Consider the following 20,500-nt stretch of genomic DNA (forward strand, 5'->3'; position numbering starts at 1 on the left):
TAGTTCTGACTCCAGATACTCAAAGGTTTCCGTGTCCCTGTGAGCAAAGCGGCCCCTCCCCAAGCCAACACACCCCAGTGTTGATGCCACCATAGCATGGAAGTCTCTGAGCAGCTCCTGTCTTCTCCCATATTAACTGCATTCAGATCTGGAGCAGATGGGATATTGAGACTCCCCGCCCCCCACCCCCACCCCCCACATCCCAACACACACACATTTTCACAGAGCAGTGGTCCAGGAGAAAAACCATGTAATTAGAAGAGGAGAAATGAAAAACAATCCCCTTAGCGGGGACGCTTCATCTCCCCTCCCTTGTAAATCCATTAATGAACTGTAATTACAGACACAAACCCCTTCTAGAAACCTGTTAACCAATTCACTGTGGGGCCGAGAGACTCCCATTGTAGTCCAGGACCTGAAGAAAGAAAGAAACAAAAGCCTAATTAGTTTAGTCCTGCTTATCTATACACAGATAAAATACATATATACTGGTTACAAAGTAACTTGCCATCTGCCAATAGACTGGCTGCCCTGGGGAGATGCTGGTTTTCCTGCTTTCTGGGACTTGTTTATAACCATCTGTTAATCAAACCTAGATTCAAGAGACTTGGAAATTGTATGGAGAGGGTGGATTTCATGTGGGCAGAATTGCGATGAGTTAACAACAGCAGTTTGGGTTTGAAAGACCCCAAGATGCTGGCCCCTGCCTTCCTCAGAGCCCTATGACATGGTCCTTTAAGAATCCTCTCCCTGCACCCCCAATGCAGGGAAGAATGACATCCAGGGGAGGACGTGATGTAGGGCAGGTCTCTTCCCAGACAGAGCTTCCACCTCTGTATGATCCATCAGCACCCAGGCCCTGGGCATCTGGTTTCAGTCCCTTCCCTCTTGAGCATCCAGTGCTCAATCTACTCAGTCCTTGGGCATCTTGTGGAGCTGATTCCACCTGTAGCTCCAGGGATGGGCAGTCCAAGTCTTGCATCCTCCTGGCCACAGTGATGCTCAGGGGTAGGTACAAGACCCATCAGAGCCAATGAGGCTGGATTTTGTGGACTCGAAGCTTGAAGGGTATGGGTATGGAGCTGTGGGCCATGTCAAGGAGAGAGTCTGGCCAAGCATACAGCCATCATGGCAAAGACCAGAGCCAAGAATGAAGAGAGGCGGAGGCCTGATGACACTGCTGAGACCAGCACCTCCCCCCAGAACTTTGAGCTGCGTGATCCTATCAACTTCCTTCTGGTGCTTAAGCTGGTTGGTGTGGAGTTTCTGTCACTTGCAGCCAAGAGCCCTAACCCACCACAGCACCGAGCCGTGGAGCTTGTGGCCCTGGGCTCTTGACCAGCTGCTTCTTCACTAGCTGCATCTTGCTTTCTTTCATGCCGTGGATTTCTCGGGCAGGGATGTTGGAAACAAGAAGCCACTCCCTCCAACGTAGCTGAGTCCTGGGCACAAAAACCAAACCCATTACCGTAGAGTTGATTCTGACTCATAGCAGCCCTATAGGACAGAGTAGAACTGCCCCATAGGGTTCCCAAGGAGCAGCTGGTGGATTTAACTGCCAATCTTTTGGTCAGCAGCCGAGCTCTTAACCACTGTGCCACCAGGGCTCCAACCCGCTGCTGTCAATTCCAACTCAAAATGACCCTGTAAAACACCCCCTCCATTTCCTGCTTTCATGAAAAATTTGGAGGCTCAATTCCAGAGATCCCAGATCCCAACCCCCTTCAGCTCAGCCCAGACTGGGGCCTGTGCCGAGCCTGGCCAGGGCAGGAGGCACAACCACAGCCCCAGGCCACCAGCTCTAATCCGAGTTGTGGCTTCCCCTAACCTTTGCAGGTCCCTGGCACTGGGCTCTGATTATGTTACCCTGCTCAGCCCCTTCTCCAACCCCCAGCCTGCTTGGTGGGGCCCTCACTTCCTGCCTGGCCCCCAACAGTCTGGTCTTTTAGGGTCAGCTCCATCTGCCCTCAGGCACTGGTCCAGGTCCAGCTCCAAGCTAGAGGCTCCTCCAGGACCAGGTCGAACCTCGGCCAATGCTAACTGCCTGGAAAGGGATTGGGGAAAGAGAGAGGTCCCTGGGATCTGTTGAACACCTACTATGTGCACAGAGCTTCACGTTCATTATCAATGGCAGCAAAGCCAAGTACTTGTTACTGTTGATACAAGTCTTGGCATTAGAGAAACTCAAGGATCCCAGCTCCTCCACTTACTCAGACAGGTTCCATCACCTGTAAAATGGGCGACACTAATGCTACCTCATAGGTCACTGGAAGGATTACCCAGGGCCCTCAGTGCCACCACCAGGAGAGTTTCTCACCTGTCTCTGCATATGAGGATATAAACCCAGACCTCCTGGTGGGTCAGCCACACTGCACATGGCACAGCAGGGCCAGCCTCTAGGTCACCACACCTTCTTGGATGAGTGATATGGATGTTTGGTCCCTGTCCATCCCAGTTGCAGCCTCTTCCAAGGCCACCTTACACCCCATCTGAGTGTGGGAGCTGAAAGCATTGAGTCCTATTCGTAATAGGAGAACGTGGTCAAGTCACTTCCTTGCTTAAAACCCTTCAATGGCTTCCCACCACCCTCTGGATCAAGCCCAGGCCCCTTAAAATGATGAGTACTGGTCTTGAGTCTGGTCAATCTGCCTTGGGTCTCCTCCCTTGATGGTCTCCAGCCATGTGGAGCCCGGTACAGGCCCTCCAAGGCCGCACTCCTTCCTGCCTCGGGGCCCTCTCACACGCTGTTCCCTCCACTTAGCATGCTCTTCCCCTTCACCCCCTGCCCCTCCCTAGCCCCTAAACAGCCCACACTTAGATCCACTTCTTCCGGGATGCCTTCCCACCCTCCCATTTTCCCACTACTTGATTAAAAGCCAAACCCATTGCCATCAAGTTAATTCCAACTTGTGGTAAGCCCCTGAGTCCCTAGATAGCACAAACAATTTGTGCTTGACTACTAACCTAAAGGTTGGCAGTTCGAACCCACCTGGTAGCACCAAGGAAGAAAGACCTGGCAATCTGCTTCCATAAAGATTTGTTGTTGTTGTTAGTTGCCATAGAGTTAATTCCAACTCATGACAACCCCTCCAGCCCTCACACTCCCTACATACCCACCACTATCCATCTCCAGGGGCCCTGCAGGACGGTCACACACTGCCAAACTCCTCACTTCTCCAAAAGCCCTCAGCACGCATGGTTAATCCTCCAGACCACTCTAGGAGGATGGCGTTAGTGCCCCAGTTTGTCCAGGAAGCTGAAGTCAGAATAGAGCACTTGGTCCAAGGCAAGAAGACACTGGGGGATTCCCCAGAGACGTGTGACTCCAAAGACAGGGCTCCTAAGCCCTCCACTATCATCTCTGAATGAACATTTCCAGGAAATTCAGAGCCTGGTGGCTGGTCTCTGCCGGGTGGCCCTGGCACTTCTCTGTTTTATTCCATAGGGAAGCATTAACAGCTTTTAGTCCTTCAGTAGGCACCATGGGCCAGGCCCTTTGGGGATTTCCTCTCGCTCACTCCTCACCTCTGCATCATTCTCTCCATTTAACTGATGAAGCGAGGCCCACAGGGAGATGGAGTAACTGCCCAGGGTCACACAGCAAGTGGTGGAAGTGGGGCTGGAATGTCAGCTCCATGAAGACAGGGACTTGCATCTGCTTTTCTGTTTCGTCCCCAGTGCCTGGAAGAGGGCCTGGCTTAGGGGTAGGCCAAATGTTTGCTGCCTGAGTGAGTGGTGGAGCTAGGCTGGCTGTCCCCCAAGCTTGCACGCTCACACACCCTACACATCTTGCCCCTGAGCCCTGGCACACTCAGATGGCACCGCTAAAAGCAGAGACAAGGCTGTTCTTGCTTTGCCTCCTGGTGAAGCTGGGGGGTAGGTACCAGTGAACACAGAGCAGGCGGGCCCAGCTCCCTGTGGAGGAGCAGAAGACTTGCAGAGGGCTGTCTGCACATTTGGGGTGGTCTGCCCACAAGTCACCATGGGTAGCACAGTCACTGGAGGCCAGGTGACAATAGCATCTCAAGGGAAGCCAGCACCAAACAGGGGCAAGGAAGTTGCCAAGAAACTGATGGGTGGGTGGGTATGTCCCTGAGGCCAGGAAACGACCCCCAGAAGGTGGCAGCGATGCCAGCCCCACTCTGGATGCAAAGTGTCGGGGGGCACCAGGCTGAGTGCTTCCCATTCATTATTTCATTTATGCCCCGCAGCCTCCTGGAACGCAGTATTAGTATTTCTTTTCCTACAGCCTCCTGGAAGTTGGTACTGTATTTCTTTTCCACAGGCTTGGATGTAGACTGTGAGACTCAGGGCGGCAAAGGGCATTGCCAAGCCATCAGTTAGCAGATGGGTGGGGTGGGGGCTGGAACCCAGGTTGATCTGGTCACTTTGCAGGGCTGAGAGATGAAAACCGGGACACCAAGGCCACAACTGACTCAGATAAGCCCCATCACCTGTAAAAGGGTGACACTAATGCTACCTCATAGGGTCACTGGAAAGATTAACCAGGGCCCTCAGTGCCACCATCATGAGCAGTTTCTCACCTGTCCCTACAAGTGGGGATTTAAACCCAGCTCACCTGGGGGGGGTCAGCTGCTCTGTATATGACCCAGAAGGGCCAGCCTCTAGGTCACCGCACCTCACTGGGTGTGTGACATGGATGCTGGGTCCCTGGGCGGAAGGAAATGCAGGTGAGAGGACAGCTGAGCCTGAGTGCTCACAGTGCATGAAACAGAGGCATTCTCAGCCCAGCTTAACTTTGCTGAGGTCTCTTGGGTTTCTTGTGCATGTCAAGGGCAGGGAGTACAGCCAGACCCAGTGAGTGGGACCAGGGAATGACCCCATGTGGTGGATTAAAGATGGCCACAAAATTTTTATCACTGTCTCCTCATCAGGAAGTGGAATTTACCTCCCTGCCCTTTCAATGTGGGCAGCCCATAACTGCTTTGACAATAGGATGCAGTGAGAGTAACACTGGGCCACTTCTAGGCCTTAACCTTAAGAAGCTTGTGGAAGCCCAGAGCTGCTACGTAAAAAGTCCAGAGCCCACGTGCAGAGGGTGAGGCCCTGAGATGACATGGAGAAAGAGAGGGGCCCAGTCTTCCAGCTGTCCCCACCAAACCACTAGTCTGTGAATGAGCCTGGTTGGAGTCAAACACCATATGACTACAGCCCAGTCAACACCATGTGGAGCAGAAAATCACCCATCTGAGCCCAGTTAACCCACAGAATCATGACAATAATAAGTCGTTTTAAGCCACTGTTTTGGCATCGTTGTTACACAGTACTAAATGACTGAAACACCCTTAGACTGGGAAGCCACCAGCAACCCAGGTAAATGCTGTTTTGCTCTTTCCTGGGAATGGAGGCCTCCAATCTCTGCCTTTTAGCACACCTGGAAGAAGACAGAGACCTCGCAGCTCTAGCACCACAGTCAGGTAACTAGGGTCCTCAAGTCTAAAACCCCAGGAGAGAGATGCTGATTGGCCCAACTTGGATCAGGTGTGGTGTCCACTGTGGACCAATCACCTGAAGCCAGGAGGCAGAGTTACACTGCACCAACATGGTACTGCCCCCTGCCCCCTCCTCCCACCATGTGTGAGGAGGGGAGGAGAGTGAGGAGAATTTCAGGAGAAAGGCGGTATGGGCTGAGCAGCCACACAAGGCGGGTGTGACAAGGAGCCGCCTCAGACAGCAGAAATGCCCTTAGCACAGGACCTGGCAGAGAGAAAGGGCTCAGTGGAAAGTGCACATAGTGGCGGTTGAATCATGGGGGCAGAGGGACGGTTGTGTAATTGTTAGGCTTCTCTTGTGCAGTTGTACTGTTGTATTGCTGTGGTTCTTGGGTTATTGTTGGTGTTGTTATTCTGCCTCCCTCAACTGCATCTAAGCAGGATTCTTTGGGATGCTCGGAGCTTCTTGTGAAAGGCTTTTACATGTTCTCAAATGTGAATCTAGTAATAACACTAAAAATGCTCCATTAAACAAGGATGGGTTCAGAAAATCATGGAAGCGCCCACTCTGAGAGGCGAGGCATTGGGAAGGCGGAGGGGCACTCTCCAGAGGGCCCTGGGAGAGGTGGTGGGGGGAGGTCTCAGTGTGTGGCCAGCAGACCCGAGGCAGGGTTGGGAGGAGGGGAGTATGGGGTCAGGAGTCTTTCCCTGGTGCAGTCCCTGAGGTGGGGGCTGCAGCTGAGTCAGGGAAGGGGGTGAAAGCTGCTGATGCCCAAGGAAACAGCAGAGAGGACTCCAACAGGGGGAGACAAAAGGAGGTACAAACCCCTGGCAAAACCTGGGCCCACTCTTCTTCTCTAGCTGGGATGAGGATGACCTGGGTGCCCTACTCAACTGTAAGTCTCTCAAGGGCAGGGACTATGTCCAATACACCACAGTCTCCCCACGGCCCGCATGGAGTATACACTCTGTATTTGTTGAATGAATGAATGAACAAATGAGTGAATGAATGAACAAGTCCTATCTGGTGCCACTGCCCTCCTTCTCGATGACTTTTTTTTTCCCCTGCAGTCCTTGGTTTAAGTCCTATCTCTCCAACCAGCCCACCGCTAGGCAAGTCATATCATCCCTCAGGCTTAGTTTTCCCATCTGTAAAATGGGAATGATACAAGTCTGTTCTGCATAAGGTTACTGAGATAATGAAATGAGATCATGTAAATGAACCTGTAATTGAAAAGGCAGAATAAACATAAGCTGTTTTTCATGTCCTCCTTGTCATCACTGTCCCCACCACTGTCACCATCACTGTCCCCACCACTGTCGCCATCACTTTTCCCACAACTGTCATCACTGATCCCATCACTGCCATTACCTCCGTCACCCCTACCTCACCAATCCTTTCTCCTCATCCCCAAATAACCACACTGCCTCTAGCCCCATTCAGTGCTTATGTTATATCACATTTAATTGTTTTTCAAAGGGGAATAGAGAAATCGGGAAAGAGATTCACAGCACTTGGATTCAAGAAAGGGTTAACTAAAAAAATAGGAATATATTAAGCTTTTGATCAAAAAAATGCAAACACATTCCCTCTCACACTCATCCCTGCATTCTCACTCATACACACGCATTTCTCCTCCCATATACATGCCCACCCTCAGCCTCACACACGCTCACACACACACACACACACACACACACACACACACTCTTCTCCCCTCCCCAAGGGTCCCCAGGTGCTCACACAATGGCAGAGGCTTGGAAGGCCTGTCCCAGGATCTTGCCCCTCCAGAGCCCCCCACACTAAAATGGCAAAGCTAGACTAAAGTCAGGGCTATTGAGGACACACGCAGGACTCTCTGAGCCACGCCAGGGTCAGGGAGATGGCAAGGCCACAGGAGGGGGCAGGAGGTCTTAGATGATTCTGTTCTCCAGGATGGCCAGCCGCTTGCTCACCGCTTCCAGTGGGCCCCGAGTCAAGGAGAGGCACAAGCTGGCCAGTGCAGGGCGGTGCCGGGAGTGGTACATGTGCTTCCTGTTTCCCCTAGATTGCCCCTCTTTCAGAACCCTCTCCCACTCCCCAGGCTGCCCTATAACCTGTGTTCTCCCCTCGGTCAGAACTTACTCATCCACTGTCTCCAGAATGGTGCCTCCCAAAGGAACAGCCAGTTACGGTGAGCCCTGATGCCCAGCTCTGGCAGTAGCTGGGTCCCCCGCCTAGTCCTGACTGGGCCAGGGGAGCTGTTCACCTCAGCCACACCTCTGAGTGGGGGCTGCACTAGTCATTGTCACCGTGAGCCTGAGAAATGGGAGTCCACAGGGACCCATGTGTTCCTGAACATGTCCAGGACTCTCTGTGTATGTCCAGGCCCTGGATCTTACCTTCTGCCTCAGTTTCTGTGTTCACCCTCCAGAAGTCTCTGCTCTTGATAGGGTCAGTACTAAAGCTGGTGCCAATCTATCTGGCCAGATCCCAAACCTTCTTCAGCAGGAGACAGGCAAGGAGGAGCCCATCTAGCCCCACCACAGAGGACATCCTCCCCTGCCCTCTCCACGTGCCTGCGCCTCCTGCTCCTCCCCGTCCCCACAGGGGCCTCCTGCAGAGGATATACTTCCTGGTCAGAGCCTGCAGCAGTCCCTCCACTGCTGCCTGGAATTTCACAATGGACTCGCAGGCACAGGGGTCCTCCTCTGTGGCGGGAGGTGAAGCAGGGACAGAGAAAGAAGATGGTGAGTGGTTGCCCTGGGTAAGGGAGGGGAGGTCACTGTCCAAGGTCAGGACTAGAGAGTTCTGGGGAAAGGGGCACTGGGAATGCTGAGGAGGCAGAGAGACATAGAGTCCTTGAGACAGAGCTCCTAGGAGTGAGGGGGAAGACATCCCAAATGTCTTCACAGTTTCCTCCAAGCCCTGATAATGAACCCCAAAAATAGCACCCAAGCACTGAGCACCTACTATGTGCATGACACCGTTGGGGGCCTCTATGTTATCTTAGTGAATCCTCACTCGAACCTTTGAGATTGAAATCATTAACCCCACATTACAGATGAAAAAACTTGCCCGTGGCCAACACTAGCTAGTGTCAGAGCAAAGACGGAAACCCAGGAGTGTCTGGCTCTGGAGCCCATGCTCTTTACCGTTAGGAACCAGTGGTCAACAGGGAGGATAAGGAGAGGCAGCAGGGCTTGAATTCCAGCTCCCCCAGTTATTAACAATTGCTCTACCCCCGGCCTTGGTTTCCCATCTGTAAAATGGGGATAATAATATTCCTACCAAATAGGATGAAACACTTCAATATTTGGAGAGCACTGGAGTAGTACTGATGGTAGTAACCATTGTACTGGCCAGGCCCTCTCCTGGGTCTGCCAACTCTTTGCGTCACCCAGCCTCTGCTTTTCCCTGCTTACACCCAGTCTCAGGATGACCGCAACCCCCACATAGCCCCTCCTGCTCCTCCCACTGATGCCAGCCCTGGCCTCACTCACCCACACAGATCTTATTCTGCAATTTCTTGCGAATCTGGTTGATGGTCTTGAAGTCGGCTGTGTAGAAGTAGTGCTCTGCCACAGGCTCTGAGGCGATTTCCCTCAACTCGTCCTCCACTGCATTGCCCACACCCACAGCAAACATCTTAAAGCCTGTCAGAACAAGATTAGTAAGGCTGACTATGTGGTCAGGCAGCCACCGCTGAGCCTCCTGGGGAAGACCTAGATGTTAGTCCAGATGGCTGACACCAGACACCTCCTGGTGGCAGCTGCAGGAATTGCAGGCACAGTGCCTAGGACAAAGAAACTGAGCAAATCAACATTTGTTGAGGTTCTACTACATGTCACACCTAGTTCTAGAAACTTTGTAATACCACTTATCCCCTGTAACTATCTGGTCAGTGGTTATTATTACCCTCATTTAATAGGTAAAAAAAAAAACTGATATCCAGTCTTGCCCCAAAGTTGGATTGCCTTCCAGCAGTTGGTATATTCTTGGGAACAAACATTCGATCAGAAAAGTTGCAAGCCCTGTCTACAAAAGGATCAGCAAAACAAACCACTTTCCTGGGGCCTCAGTTTTGTCATCAGTATAAGAGACAGTTGGACTCAACAAGCCCTCCCAATTCAAATTCACCTGGGTTTAGGGCGCTAATCAGAACAAACACCAGGATAAATTACAATGTAGCTGTGCAGTGTGTGTCAGTGCCCATCAGTGGAGTCCAAGGTCAGGCAGGCAGCACCTACCGAGGTCCTTGGCCTTCTTGGCAGCATCATTAATGTAGTCCTGGCTCCGGCCATCAGTGAAGACAATGCCCACCTTCTGGGCACCAGGCCTAGCCCCACTGGACAGAGTGAAGGAGTTGTCAATGAGGTACTTGAGGGCAGCCCCAGTCATGGTGCCCTTCTCCATGTAGGACATGTTCCGCACAGCGGCCTTGATGTCTTTCTTGGTGTGGAAGCGGCCCAGTGGGAACTCCTGGCGCACAGAGCTCGAGTACTGCACCAGTCCCACCTGAGCCAACTTGTCTGACACGTCCAACGTGTCCACGATCTGGTTGATGAACTTCTTCACCAGCTCAAAATTCTCTGGTCTCACACTCTTGGATCCATCGATGAGGAAGACCAAGTCGATGGCTGAGCTGCCACCACCACCATTACAGGCTGGGGAGGGCAGAAAGGCAAGGGGATGAAGCTTAAGGGCATGGTCATCCATCCACACCACTTGCTTGGCACCCCCACCCCACGCTGTGCTGGGTGAATCACAGGGATCATCCCATTTTGTCCTCAAAACTCCCTCTATGTGTGAAATGAGTCCCTTTCTGTGGCCCTTGACTTAGTTCTTTGGAGAAAAACTGCTTGAGGGATTTTTCCCCTAATCCTTGAGGAGTTACCTTTGCCCTAGTTTTTTAATCCCAGAGGGTTTGTTACCTTTCCTAGGTAAACTATAAACAACTTGGTTTTATACTTTTTATCTGGTTCCGGGCTGCAGCCTGCCCTGTGATTGATATACACCTTGCAGGGTTAGTCAATAGGCTATGCAGATAAGGTGAGTTGTAGTCTACTACGCAAATGAAGTGTCTGAGGCCTACCAAGAGGGGATTGGTCAGTTTGTGGCCCCAGCTGGGAGGAGCCACGTCTTTGACAAGGAGTTGTGTATATAAGCAGCCAACCTCACAGAGGTTTTTTTGGAGACAGAAAGAAGCAGGAAGAAGCAGAAAGAGAAGGCAAGGAACCTCCTAAAAGAGCTGTAATACGGGTTGAGGACTAACACTGAAGACAGCTTGGGGCCCACCTACAGAGCCAGCAGCAACAGACAGCAGGGCCGAAAGGAGCCTATCCTGAAGGGGCCAAGAGCAGCCAGTACTCAGGGGTCCAAGAGGGGGACTGCATGGTCGAGAGGAGCTGAGAGAGCTGTCCTGCACTAAAGAATGGGAGACTGCCTACATGCTTCCCAATCCTGATTCCTGTTGATCCTGATCCCAAGTTGTACCCTGTTATTTCTTTAATAAACCACTTAACTGTAAGTAAGTATGCTCTGTAAATTCTGTGTGGCCATTGCGATGGATTACTGAACCCAGAAGACAGGTAGAGAGTGCCTTGGGAAGATGGCTGGTGTCGGAATTGGTTAAAAAAAAAAAAAAAAAGTTGGAGTGTGGAGGTATGTCTGACCTCCACCTCATAGGAATCAGCTTTGGGCAGATCCTGGTCATTATTCCCCCGAAAGTTAGGTTCTAATGCTATTACTACTCCCACCATTTTATACTCTATAAAGCCAGGGTTACTGTTCCCATTTTATACCACTAGAAACTGAAGGTCTGGAAGCTGTTAAATCACACAGCTCAGAAGTCATGGAGGCCAAGATTTGAACTCCAGACTGTGTGACTCCTCCCACCACACTAAACTCACCACCCACTGTGATAAAAAGAGAACTTTGTGCAGACACCAAGCTCTAGAAAGCATCTGTTGCTTTTGGAGACTGATCAGAGGCAAAGGGCAGGGAGGCTCAGTGGGCCTCCTGGGGAGTGGCCAAGGCCCTATCCTCCTTCCCTACCCCCGACCCTCCCCAGGGCTTGCCTGCCCCCAGCCCACTGACCACTGCAGGTCTTGCCATCACTGTTCAGGGTGAAGCCCTCGCGGCAGGTGCAGGTGTAGGAGCCCGGGGAGCTGATGCACACCTGCTCACAGTCATGGTCCCCCGTGGCACATAGGTCTGACACCACTGTGTGGACAAGGGAACCTCAGAATCATGGGCCTCGGGCCTCAGACATCCCAGCCAGTACCCCTCACTGACCGTGGAGACCAGGCCCCCTTGCACACTCAGGGAAACTAAGACCCCCAACTGGGTAGGGCCCAGGTCCTAGTCTCTCAACCCAGGGCCTGGCCATACTAAGGTCCCTGAAGAAGGTGACAATGCTAATGATAAAAATAAAACTTTCCCTTAAAAAAGGTAAAGACCACAAGGACAAAGCCTTATGGTGGTCCCAGCAATGAACGCAGCACATAGTGGACCCTCAATAAATATTTGTTAAATGCCATCTGTTGAGCGCTATATCATGCCTGATCTCCTTAAATCCTCAATAAGACACATGCTCTTCTTAGACCTATTTGATAAAAGGGGAAAAGTCCTTGCCCTGGCCCTGTCCTTGACCTACTCGAGACGCCACCCACCCCACTCTTTCTCACTGGTCATATCCCAAAGACCTCTCCACAGGCCCACCTTCCTTCTCCGAAGGACTCAGTACCTTCTCCTTTCCAGTGCCTAGGTCCCCCAGACCCTCCCGTATATCGGAAGATTTGGCACCCACCACCATCCACCCCGAAAATACAAACACGCATAGTTTTTTGAGGAACCCCCCTTACTGAGCTCTGGCCTCTCCTTGGCCCCTGATCGGACCCTGCCACATAAAACGTCTCTGGGCATCACCTCTCCCCACCTCCCTAAACCCCTGCCTGACGACCTGCCCCCAGCTCTGGCCCCGCCTCTGATGCCGGCTCTCTAAGTCCCCGCCCTGTACAGACCATCGCTCCGCCCAGCCCCGCCCCCAGCCCTGGCCACACCCCCATCTGTTTATCTCGGTCCGGGCCCTGTCTGAGCCCCGCCCATTCCCCGCCCCCAGCCCTGGCCACACCCCCTATCCGTTTATCTCAGTCGGGGCCATGTCTGAGCCCCGCCTTGTTCCCACCTCCAGCCCTGGCTCTGTCCCCAGTGCTCAGTTCCAGTCAGAAGCAAACCCCGCCTCGCCCCGCCCAGTCCCCGCCCCCAGCCCTGGCCACACCCCCTATCTGTTTATCTCAGTCTGGGCCCTGTCTGAGCCCCGCCCAGTCCCCGCCCCCAGCCCTGGCCACACCCCCTATCTGTTATCTCAGTCTGGGCCCTGTCTGAGCCCCGCCCAGTCCCCGCCCCCAGCCGTGGCTCCGCCCCCGCCCTCTCCAGCCCCACGCGCCTTCCCCCCGCCCCCCGCACCGCAGAAGGCCTCCTGGAACTTTTTGGATAGCTTCTCGATGACGTTGTAGCTCTCCACGTAGTCGACGTGCTCATCCTGCGGCTCGCTGGCGATCTGCTGCAGCGTGGCCTTGTCCACACGGCCCACGCCGATGGCAAACAGCTCGATGCCGCTGGCCTGCGCCTGCGCAGACACTTCCCGCACGCTGTCCTGGGGCCTCCCATCGGTCACCACGATGACCACCTGCGACACGCGGGGCGCGCGTGAGGACCGGGCCCTCCCCCCCCCTCGCTGGGCTGGGCCCGCCCTTATAGCAGGCCCTGCGGGACTGTTGACAGGAGAGGAAACCGAGGCCTGCAGAGGCAGAGTGACTTGCCCAGACTCACACGGCTAGTCCGTTGCGGGCAGATCTGATTCCCTGGGAATTCCCCCGAGAAGAGAGCTTGGCTAGCCGAAGAGGAAAGATGGGTTTCCTCTGAGGGGGAGACGTGGCTGAGGTGTCTGCAAACAGGGATGTCTGCTCCCTGGGGCAGGCAGCTGCAGAGAGCAACTGTGATCGCCTAAGGGCAGGGTCATGTCAGTCCCTCCAGATTGGGTACCTCTGACGGCAGATCTGTGTGTCCCTTTTCACAATGGAAGGGCCTCTGAGGGTAGGATCATGTCTCCTCTCTCAGACTGGGGGCCTCTGAGGTCAGGCGTGTGTGTGTCTTCACCCTTAGACTGGGTACCTCTAAGGAGAAAGCCATGTCTCCCCCCTCAGACTGGGTACCTCTGAAGTCAGAACCATGTCTCCTTCCTGAGGTCAAGGCCGTGACTCTCCACTCAGACCAGGTACCCCTGAGGTCAGGGCCATGTCTCCTGCCTCAGGCTGGAGCCTCTGAGGACATGTATGTGTCTGCACCCTCAAACTAGGTACGTCTGAGGACAGGGGAGTGTCTCCCTCCTCAGACTGGGGCCACTGAGGGGAAGTGTGTCTCCATCCTTAGATTGGGTACCTGGAGGTCAAAGCCATGTCTCCTCCCTTAGAATGGGGATCACTTAGGACCCGGAGCTGTTGGAAGACTTGCCCGAGTGAAAGCAAGCCCTCTTGTGTGGCTCAATGCAACTCCTTGCCCTGGCCTGGCAAAGTGGATCCCTACTTACCCACCCAGGCTACAAGGCTGGTTTACTCCCTGTTTGAGTCAAACATGTGCATCCAATGCCATGCAGTTCTACACTTTGGCCACCAGAGAGAGGCCAAGGCTCAGGAATGGTGGCTGATGCCTACAGTCTAGCCTTCCCTTGGTCTCCATGCCTTGGGAAGGAGGGGTTTCTTGGTTCAGAGGGTACGACACAGAGTTGCTCCCACATAGCTGCTCAAAGAACAGTAGTTCCACCTTCTTCTCCCTCCACTCCCCAGTGTGGTATGTGCCCCTTCCACAGAGAAAGAGAACCTGTCTGCTCTCCCACAAGGTTCCTCTGCTTATACACTCTGAGAAGAGCGCGAGAGAAGGAGACCCTGACTCTGAGCCTCTCCCTCATCACCCCCTGCCAGAGCATGCCCTCATGACTCTGGCCCCAGTCTGGGCTTTGATGCCAGGCCCCCTTTGCTGCTTCCCTGCTTCTGACTTCTAGGTCTTCTCTGACTCCTGGGTCCCTTCTCTTGGCCCAAGCACCTGAGCGCTGTATCTTGGTGACCTGCAGTAGAGTGGTTAAGACAGTCCTGGGTCAGAAACGCAGCTCCACCAGCTACCCATCACGTTCCTGAGCCTCAGTTTCCTCGTCTGTAAACAGGGGTTATGGTGAGGTTCAGGGCAGGATAATTCATGGTAAGGCAACTCTTATTTTTAGTATCATTACCCTGGACCCCCTGGGGAGGGTTTCTGCACAACCTCTTTCTCTCCAGAGGCCTGGGGTCCTGGCACTGAAAACCCAGCTGTGACTCTCCACTCCAAGTGCTGCCACATGGACCGCTGTCTCCCTGAGTGCCCACTGCCCCCTCACCCCTGGCTTTGAGACTTTCATCTGTCTTGTGGATCCTCCCACAGGCTGAACCCCCGATGTCTGGTGCCGGCTCCCTCACCTGCTCACCCCTGGCACTGGCCTGATCTCAGACGAGCTGGTTAACTGGAGATGTGACAGCTATAGGTGCCATCGCCATCACCTTCACCCCCCCCATTAGGATCTCCCAGGCCACCACAGCCTCCCAGCCACCACCCTCATCTACAGCACCTCACCTTGGAGCTCATAAGTGGCTGCCACAAAATAAGATTGCTAGGCCGCCTGATAGGTCATTTCTTTGAGGGGTGGTAATGGCTGGGATTACATGCTATTGTTGGTGTGACTGCTCCAACTACTTAGCAGCTGGACAAGTTGCTTAAGCCCCTCTTGTCTCAACTTCCTCATCTGCAAAATGGGGATACCACCTCCAAGCAGGAGTGTATTCATCCGGCACTCATCTCATGTTTCAGGCATCTGCTGTGTGGCAAGCACTGTGCTAGAAAGTGGGGGGGGGGGGGGGAATAAGGAAGAGTACTTCGCCTGGGCTGGTCCCTGGACGCGTGAATAGTGACTCCTCAGGCCAACAAGGGCTGTGCTGGGGAAGTGCAGGGACCGGTGAGAGGACCTCGGGGGAGAGAAGGCACATGACCTCCAGGCCCTGGGCTGAGTCCTTAAAAACTAGAATGTGGATACCAGGTCTGTGAAAACACTCAGCACCTCGCCTGGAGCCCTTGCTGGCTATGCAACTTGGGGAATGTTGCTTCGGCCTCCTGAGCCCCTGCCTTCAAAGGATTACTAAATAAAAAAATTAACTAATGCTTAAAAATAAAAACAATTGCCACCAGGTCAGCTCCAGCTCATGGTGAGCCCATGTGTTTCAGAGTAGAAGTGTGCTCCATAGAGTTTTCAATAGTGTGATCTTTCTGAAGTAGATCACCAGGCCTCTCTTCTGAGGTACCTCTGAGTGGATTTGAACTGCCAACCTTTCAGTTAGGAGTGGATTGCTTAACCATTTGCACCATCCGGGGACTCCTAATTAATGCTTAAAACTTGTTGCCATCGAGGTGATTCCAACCAACAGCAACCCTACAGGACAGAGTAGAACAGTCTCACAGGGTTTCCAAGGTCGTAATGTTTACAGAAGCAGACTGCCACATCTTTCTCCCATATAGTAACTGGTGGGTTTGAACCGCCAACCTTTTGGTTAGCAGGTGAGTGCTTAACCACAGTGACACCAGAGCTCCTGTAACTTAACACTTATACAGGGCTTGTTAGGCACCAGGCACAGTTCTGAGGACATTAACTCATTTAGTCCTCACAACTGCCCATTGAGGAAGTGTTACTATTACTTCCATTTTACAGACAAAGAAACCGAGGCAGAGTGTGATGAAGTAACTTGCCCAGGGTGACACAGATAGCGTGGTGAAACAGGGACTTGAACCTAGACAGGCTGCTGCAGGGGGCCACACCCTTAACCAACACCAAAGTGTCTGGCATGTCTCCTTTCTGCCTTCAGGGAGCTTAACTGGCTGGAGAGTAAGGTTGACTACAGGGAAATCAGGTGCTGAGCAGACTGGGGGCAGGAGGCTGGATGAAGGTGGCTCAGCAGATGTGAGTTCAAATCCCAGCTCTGCCACTTATAAACTGGTGATCTCTGCCAAATGACTTTCCCACTTTAACTTTGGTTTCCCCAGCTGTACAATAACTACCTCATGGGGGTATCGGAAAAATGAAATAAGCACGTGTAGGAAAAGCTCTTAGTACCCAGTGGGAGCCCTGCACCCAGTGGGAGCCCTACAGGGCAGGGGGCATGTACCTTGCTGATGTCGGGGGACCGGACACGGCTACCCTCAGCATCGCTGAAGACTTTGGTGATAGCGAACTGGATGGCCAGGCCCGTCATGGTGCCGGTGGACAGTGGCTGGATGCGGCGCACAGCCTGCAGCAGGTCGGCCTTGGAGTTGTGGGCCCACAGTGGGAATTCCTGCTTCACGGAGCTGGCGTAGTTGACCACGCCCACCCGGGTGGCATTGGGCCCCACGTCCAGAGACTCAATGACCTGGGACAGGAACACCTTCACCTTCTCAAACTCCACGGGCCGCACACTGCGTGAGCTGTCGACAACAAACACCAGGTCCGTGGGCCTGGTCCGGCAGAGATTCCCTGAGGTGGAGGGGAGGAGGTAAGAAGGCAAAGAGTAATGGGCAAAGGTCAGGAGGCGGACCTGAACACATGGAGGCAACGGAGCAGAGAGAGCACTGGGGCTGCTTAAATGGAGACCTGGACCCCAGACAGCATAGACTGAGGACTGCAGCCAGGCTGCCTGGGTCCTGTTTTTCTGTGGTAGACACACAGCTTAGCCCAGTGGGAAAGACCAAGGCTCACACCCTGGTCTTGGGCAAGTCATTTCACCTCTCTGAGCCTCAGTTTCCTCATCTGTACAATGAGACGGATAATACCTTTCTTACAGGATCCTTGGGAGGATAAGCAAAAATGCCCATAGGGTGCCAACGTGGACCTGACCCACAGCAGGTGTTCAGGGGGTAGCAAAGAGGGCAACGGTCTTTCCAGCCACTTTTCAGGTTTCAGCCCAGAGTTGCTGGCTACTGCCACAGACATCAAAACAAAACCAAACCCGTTTCTCTAGAGTCTATTCCAACTCATGGCGACCCCATGTGTTACAGAGTAGAACTGCAACATAGAGTTTTCTTGGCTATAATCTTTACGGAAGCCTTTCTTCCGTGGCACCACCGGGAGAGTTCGAACCGCCAACTTTCAGATAGTAGATGAGCGCAAACTCTTTGTGCCACCTAGGCTGCCATAAACGAGGGGGCAGCTATTTCTCCTAGCTGGGCTGGAGGGCACTGAAAGTGGGCCCTCCAGGGGTGCACACAGCCTTGAGGGTAAAACAGCACCTGCCAACATGGCCTCCTTCATCTGCGCATCAAAGTGAATGACCCAATTGAAACTAGTGTCCCTCAGCCCAGCAGAGTCTGATGGCTGGTTTCAGAGGGCAGGGGAAGGAACAGGAATTCCTGGTGGCCACCTTGGCAGCCTGACCAGGTGGACCCCAAGACAGATCCGCAGAGAGAGATGTCTCCCCAGATACCCTAGGAGACAGCACCATGTGCTGGGAAGCACATGGAGCTGGAGTGAGGCAGGTCTGAGTTCAAATCCTGGCTCAGCCACTCTGTGGCCCTGAGCAGGTCATCACACCTTTCTGAGGCTCAGTTTTCTCATCTGTCCAGTGGGAGAATAATGCTTACTGCATGATGCTGTCACCGGCCTGGGTCTCTAGACAGGCAGGGTTCAGTACAAAGGCCCTTCCCTAAAGGTCCTACACTGAGTCTGAAACGGGCAGAGCTGCTCCCAAGTGAAGGTACAGGGAGAATCAGGAAAGAGAAGGTGTGGTGGCATGTCCCAAATCCCCAAGCCACAATGCCCTGGGCTGGGACCCTCAGCATTCCTCAAAGAACTTTAGAAATGACCTCGAAGCCAAGTTCCTGGTCCCTACTAGCTGAGGCTCCAAATGGGTAAACTGAGGCCAGGGAGAGGGAAGGAATGGCCATGCCATAGAGCAGTAGGCCCTGGGGCCATCTCACTGTGGGATCTTAGATTATCCTCCCGGCCAGCCTCAGCTTACCCATCTGTGCAGGAATCGCTGAACAGTCTAGGATTCAGTGCCTGAGGCTAAAAATCCAGGGGTGGTGTGGCAGGGGGCCCAATTCAGGATATGCTGAAGGGTGGGAGAAGGGGTGGGGCAGCTAGGTCTTAGTCCCCCAGTCTGCACTCATCAAAGGGCCATGAGCTCTGCCCTGGGCTCGGAGCAGCTCCAGAGGTCAGCAGGCTCTGGGATATTTCTGCCCCCAGTGACCCAGGAGACCACAGTCCTTCAACATGCATGGTCCCCGGGGAGCTGAGAAACCACAGGGAAGGCTCAGGGGCTCCAGAGAGAGCCCCAAAGAGACCCACCCATGTTCCCCAGCAGGACAGACTGAGGGTCACCCCTGCCCTGGCCCTTGTCACTGTCACCACCTCTGTCTGCTCCTGTGCCAATCTGCTGGCCTCCCTGCCCCTCTTCCCATTCCTGGAACCCATTTAATTCCTCAGGCTGTTGGTCAGGGGCTGCTCCCCCAGGGGCCCCCATCTCACACAAACCCCCTCACCTCTGGACTGGGGGGCCAGGCCAAGGGTCCCTGGGACCTGGAGCAGCAGCAGCAGGCCACAGAGCGCAAGGCCAGCTCCAGAGATGACCCTCATGGTTCTGGCAGCTCGGACAGCAGCGGGCACAGTGGTGGGGGCCGGTGGGGGTCTGGTCTTATCAACCTTGCTGCCTGCCCAGCCTCCCAGCCAGGCGGCCCCCTGCTGACGTGGGGGCAGGCGGCCCTGGCCCCCACCCCCAGGGGCGGGGCCGGGCTGAATGGAGGTGTGTGTGCCTGGAGAGGGAGGAAGCTCCCTGGCTTGAGCTCCAGAGGCGCCTCCTAACCACAAGGGCTCCATTGCCTGCAGAAGCAACTGGAGCTGCAGCTGGAATTCGGGAAATCTCAGGTGGGGTGGGGATGGCTCCAAGCTGCCTCCCCTGCAAAAAAAAAAAAAAAAAACATTTGCCATCAAGTCAATTCCAACTCATGGAGACCCCATGTATGTCAGAGTAGAACTGTACTCCACAGGGTTTTCAATGAAGATTTTTTGGAAGTAGATCGAAAGGCCTTTCTTCTGAGATAACTGTGAGTGGACTTGAACCACCAACCCTTCAGCTAGCAGCCAAGAACGTTAACCATTTGGACCACCCAGGAACTCAAGCCCTGGGGTACCTGGGTCCAATGACCTCCTGCCTCATCTCTGCCCAACACCCTCATCCAACACCCAAATTCTTCCCCTACCCAGTATTCAAACCCCAGTTTTCCCATTAAACTCACTTCCCGCCTCACTGCCCACTGCTTCACCACGTGTGGCGCCCTGTTCTCCAGCTGTACCTGGATTCTAGGAGTTGGTTCTCCTCAAAGCGCCCCAGGCCTTTGCACATCAGGACCAGCTGCCCAGGACACCCTTTTCTCCCACTAGCTCTCTGCCTAGCAGAATCTTTCAAGACAGTAATTGAAGCTACCATGTATGTTAGCTCTTAGTATCTGCAAGCTACCATGTATGTTAGCTCTTGGTATCTGCCAGTAAAGAAGGCAGTACGAGCCCAGATTAGTGAATCCTACTACCTGGGTTTGAACCCTGGCCCTACTATATATGCTTGTGTGACCACGGACAAGTTACTTCACCTCTCTGTCCCTCAGGTTCCACATTTGGAAACTGGAGAATGATAACATTGCCTACCTCATAGGGTTGATGTGAGGAGCAAGTGAGTTACACGGACTGTCTCATTTAATTCTCATGACAACCCTGTGAGGCAGGTACTATTATTACCCCCATTTCCCATATGAGAAACTGAAGAACAGAGAGGTCAAGTAATTTGTCTAAGGACACACAGCTAAGAAGTATTCCAGGGTAGGAGTCCAGGCCCTTGCTCTCTCAGGTGTAGCTTGGTGGAGGGGCCTTCTCCAGGCTTACCTCTCTCCCAACCCCACCTGAGTTAGGCCCCTCTCCCTGCGCTTCTCTGCATTGTCCTCACCCATTGGCCTGGGTGAG

General features: G+C 53.6%; 1 protein-coding gene across 6 annotated transcripts in view; it reads right to left on the reverse strand.

Moving 5' to 3' along the window:
* Window positions 1–221: 221 nt before the first annotated feature.
* The window catches only part of MATN1 (matrilin 1), a 32,653-nt gene continuing 12,374 nt past the window's right edge, over window positions 222–20,500 (reverse strand). The window contains exons 2-9 of one of the 6 annotated variants that reach the window (XR_002787051.2): window positions 19,030–19,442; window positions 16,680–17,026; window positions 12,904–13,126; window positions 11,533–11,658; window positions 9,684–10,100; window positions 8,937–9,089; window positions 3,526–8,144; window positions 222–2,518 (exon numbers count right to left, since the gene is read on the reverse strand). Coding sequence is in view for 3 of the 6 variants with exons in the window: in XM_023554441.2 (XP_023410209.2) it covers window positions 7,912–8,144; window positions 8,937–9,089; window positions 9,684–10,100; window positions 11,533–11,658; window positions 12,904–13,126; window positions 16,680–17,026; window positions 19,030–19,363 (1,833 nt within the window). In the remaining 3 variants the exon portion in view is untranslated. Of the gene's footprint in view, window positions 8,145–8,936; window positions 9,090–9,683; window positions 10,101–11,532; window positions 11,659–12,903; window positions 13,127–16,679; window positions 17,027–19,029; window positions 19,443–20,500 lie in introns of all 6 variants that reach the window. The other 5 variants (XR_010321357.1, XR_010321356.1, XM_003415446.4 and 2 more) reach the window with 5 other exon arrangements.

Source organism: Loxodonta africana, chromosome 3 (genome assembly GCF_030014295.1).
Source record: "Loxodonta africana isolate mLoxAfr1 chromosome 3, mLoxAfr1.hap2, whole genome shotgun sequence".
NCBI lineage: Eukaryota > Metazoa > Chordata > Mammalia > Proboscidea > Elephantidae > Loxodonta > Loxodonta africana.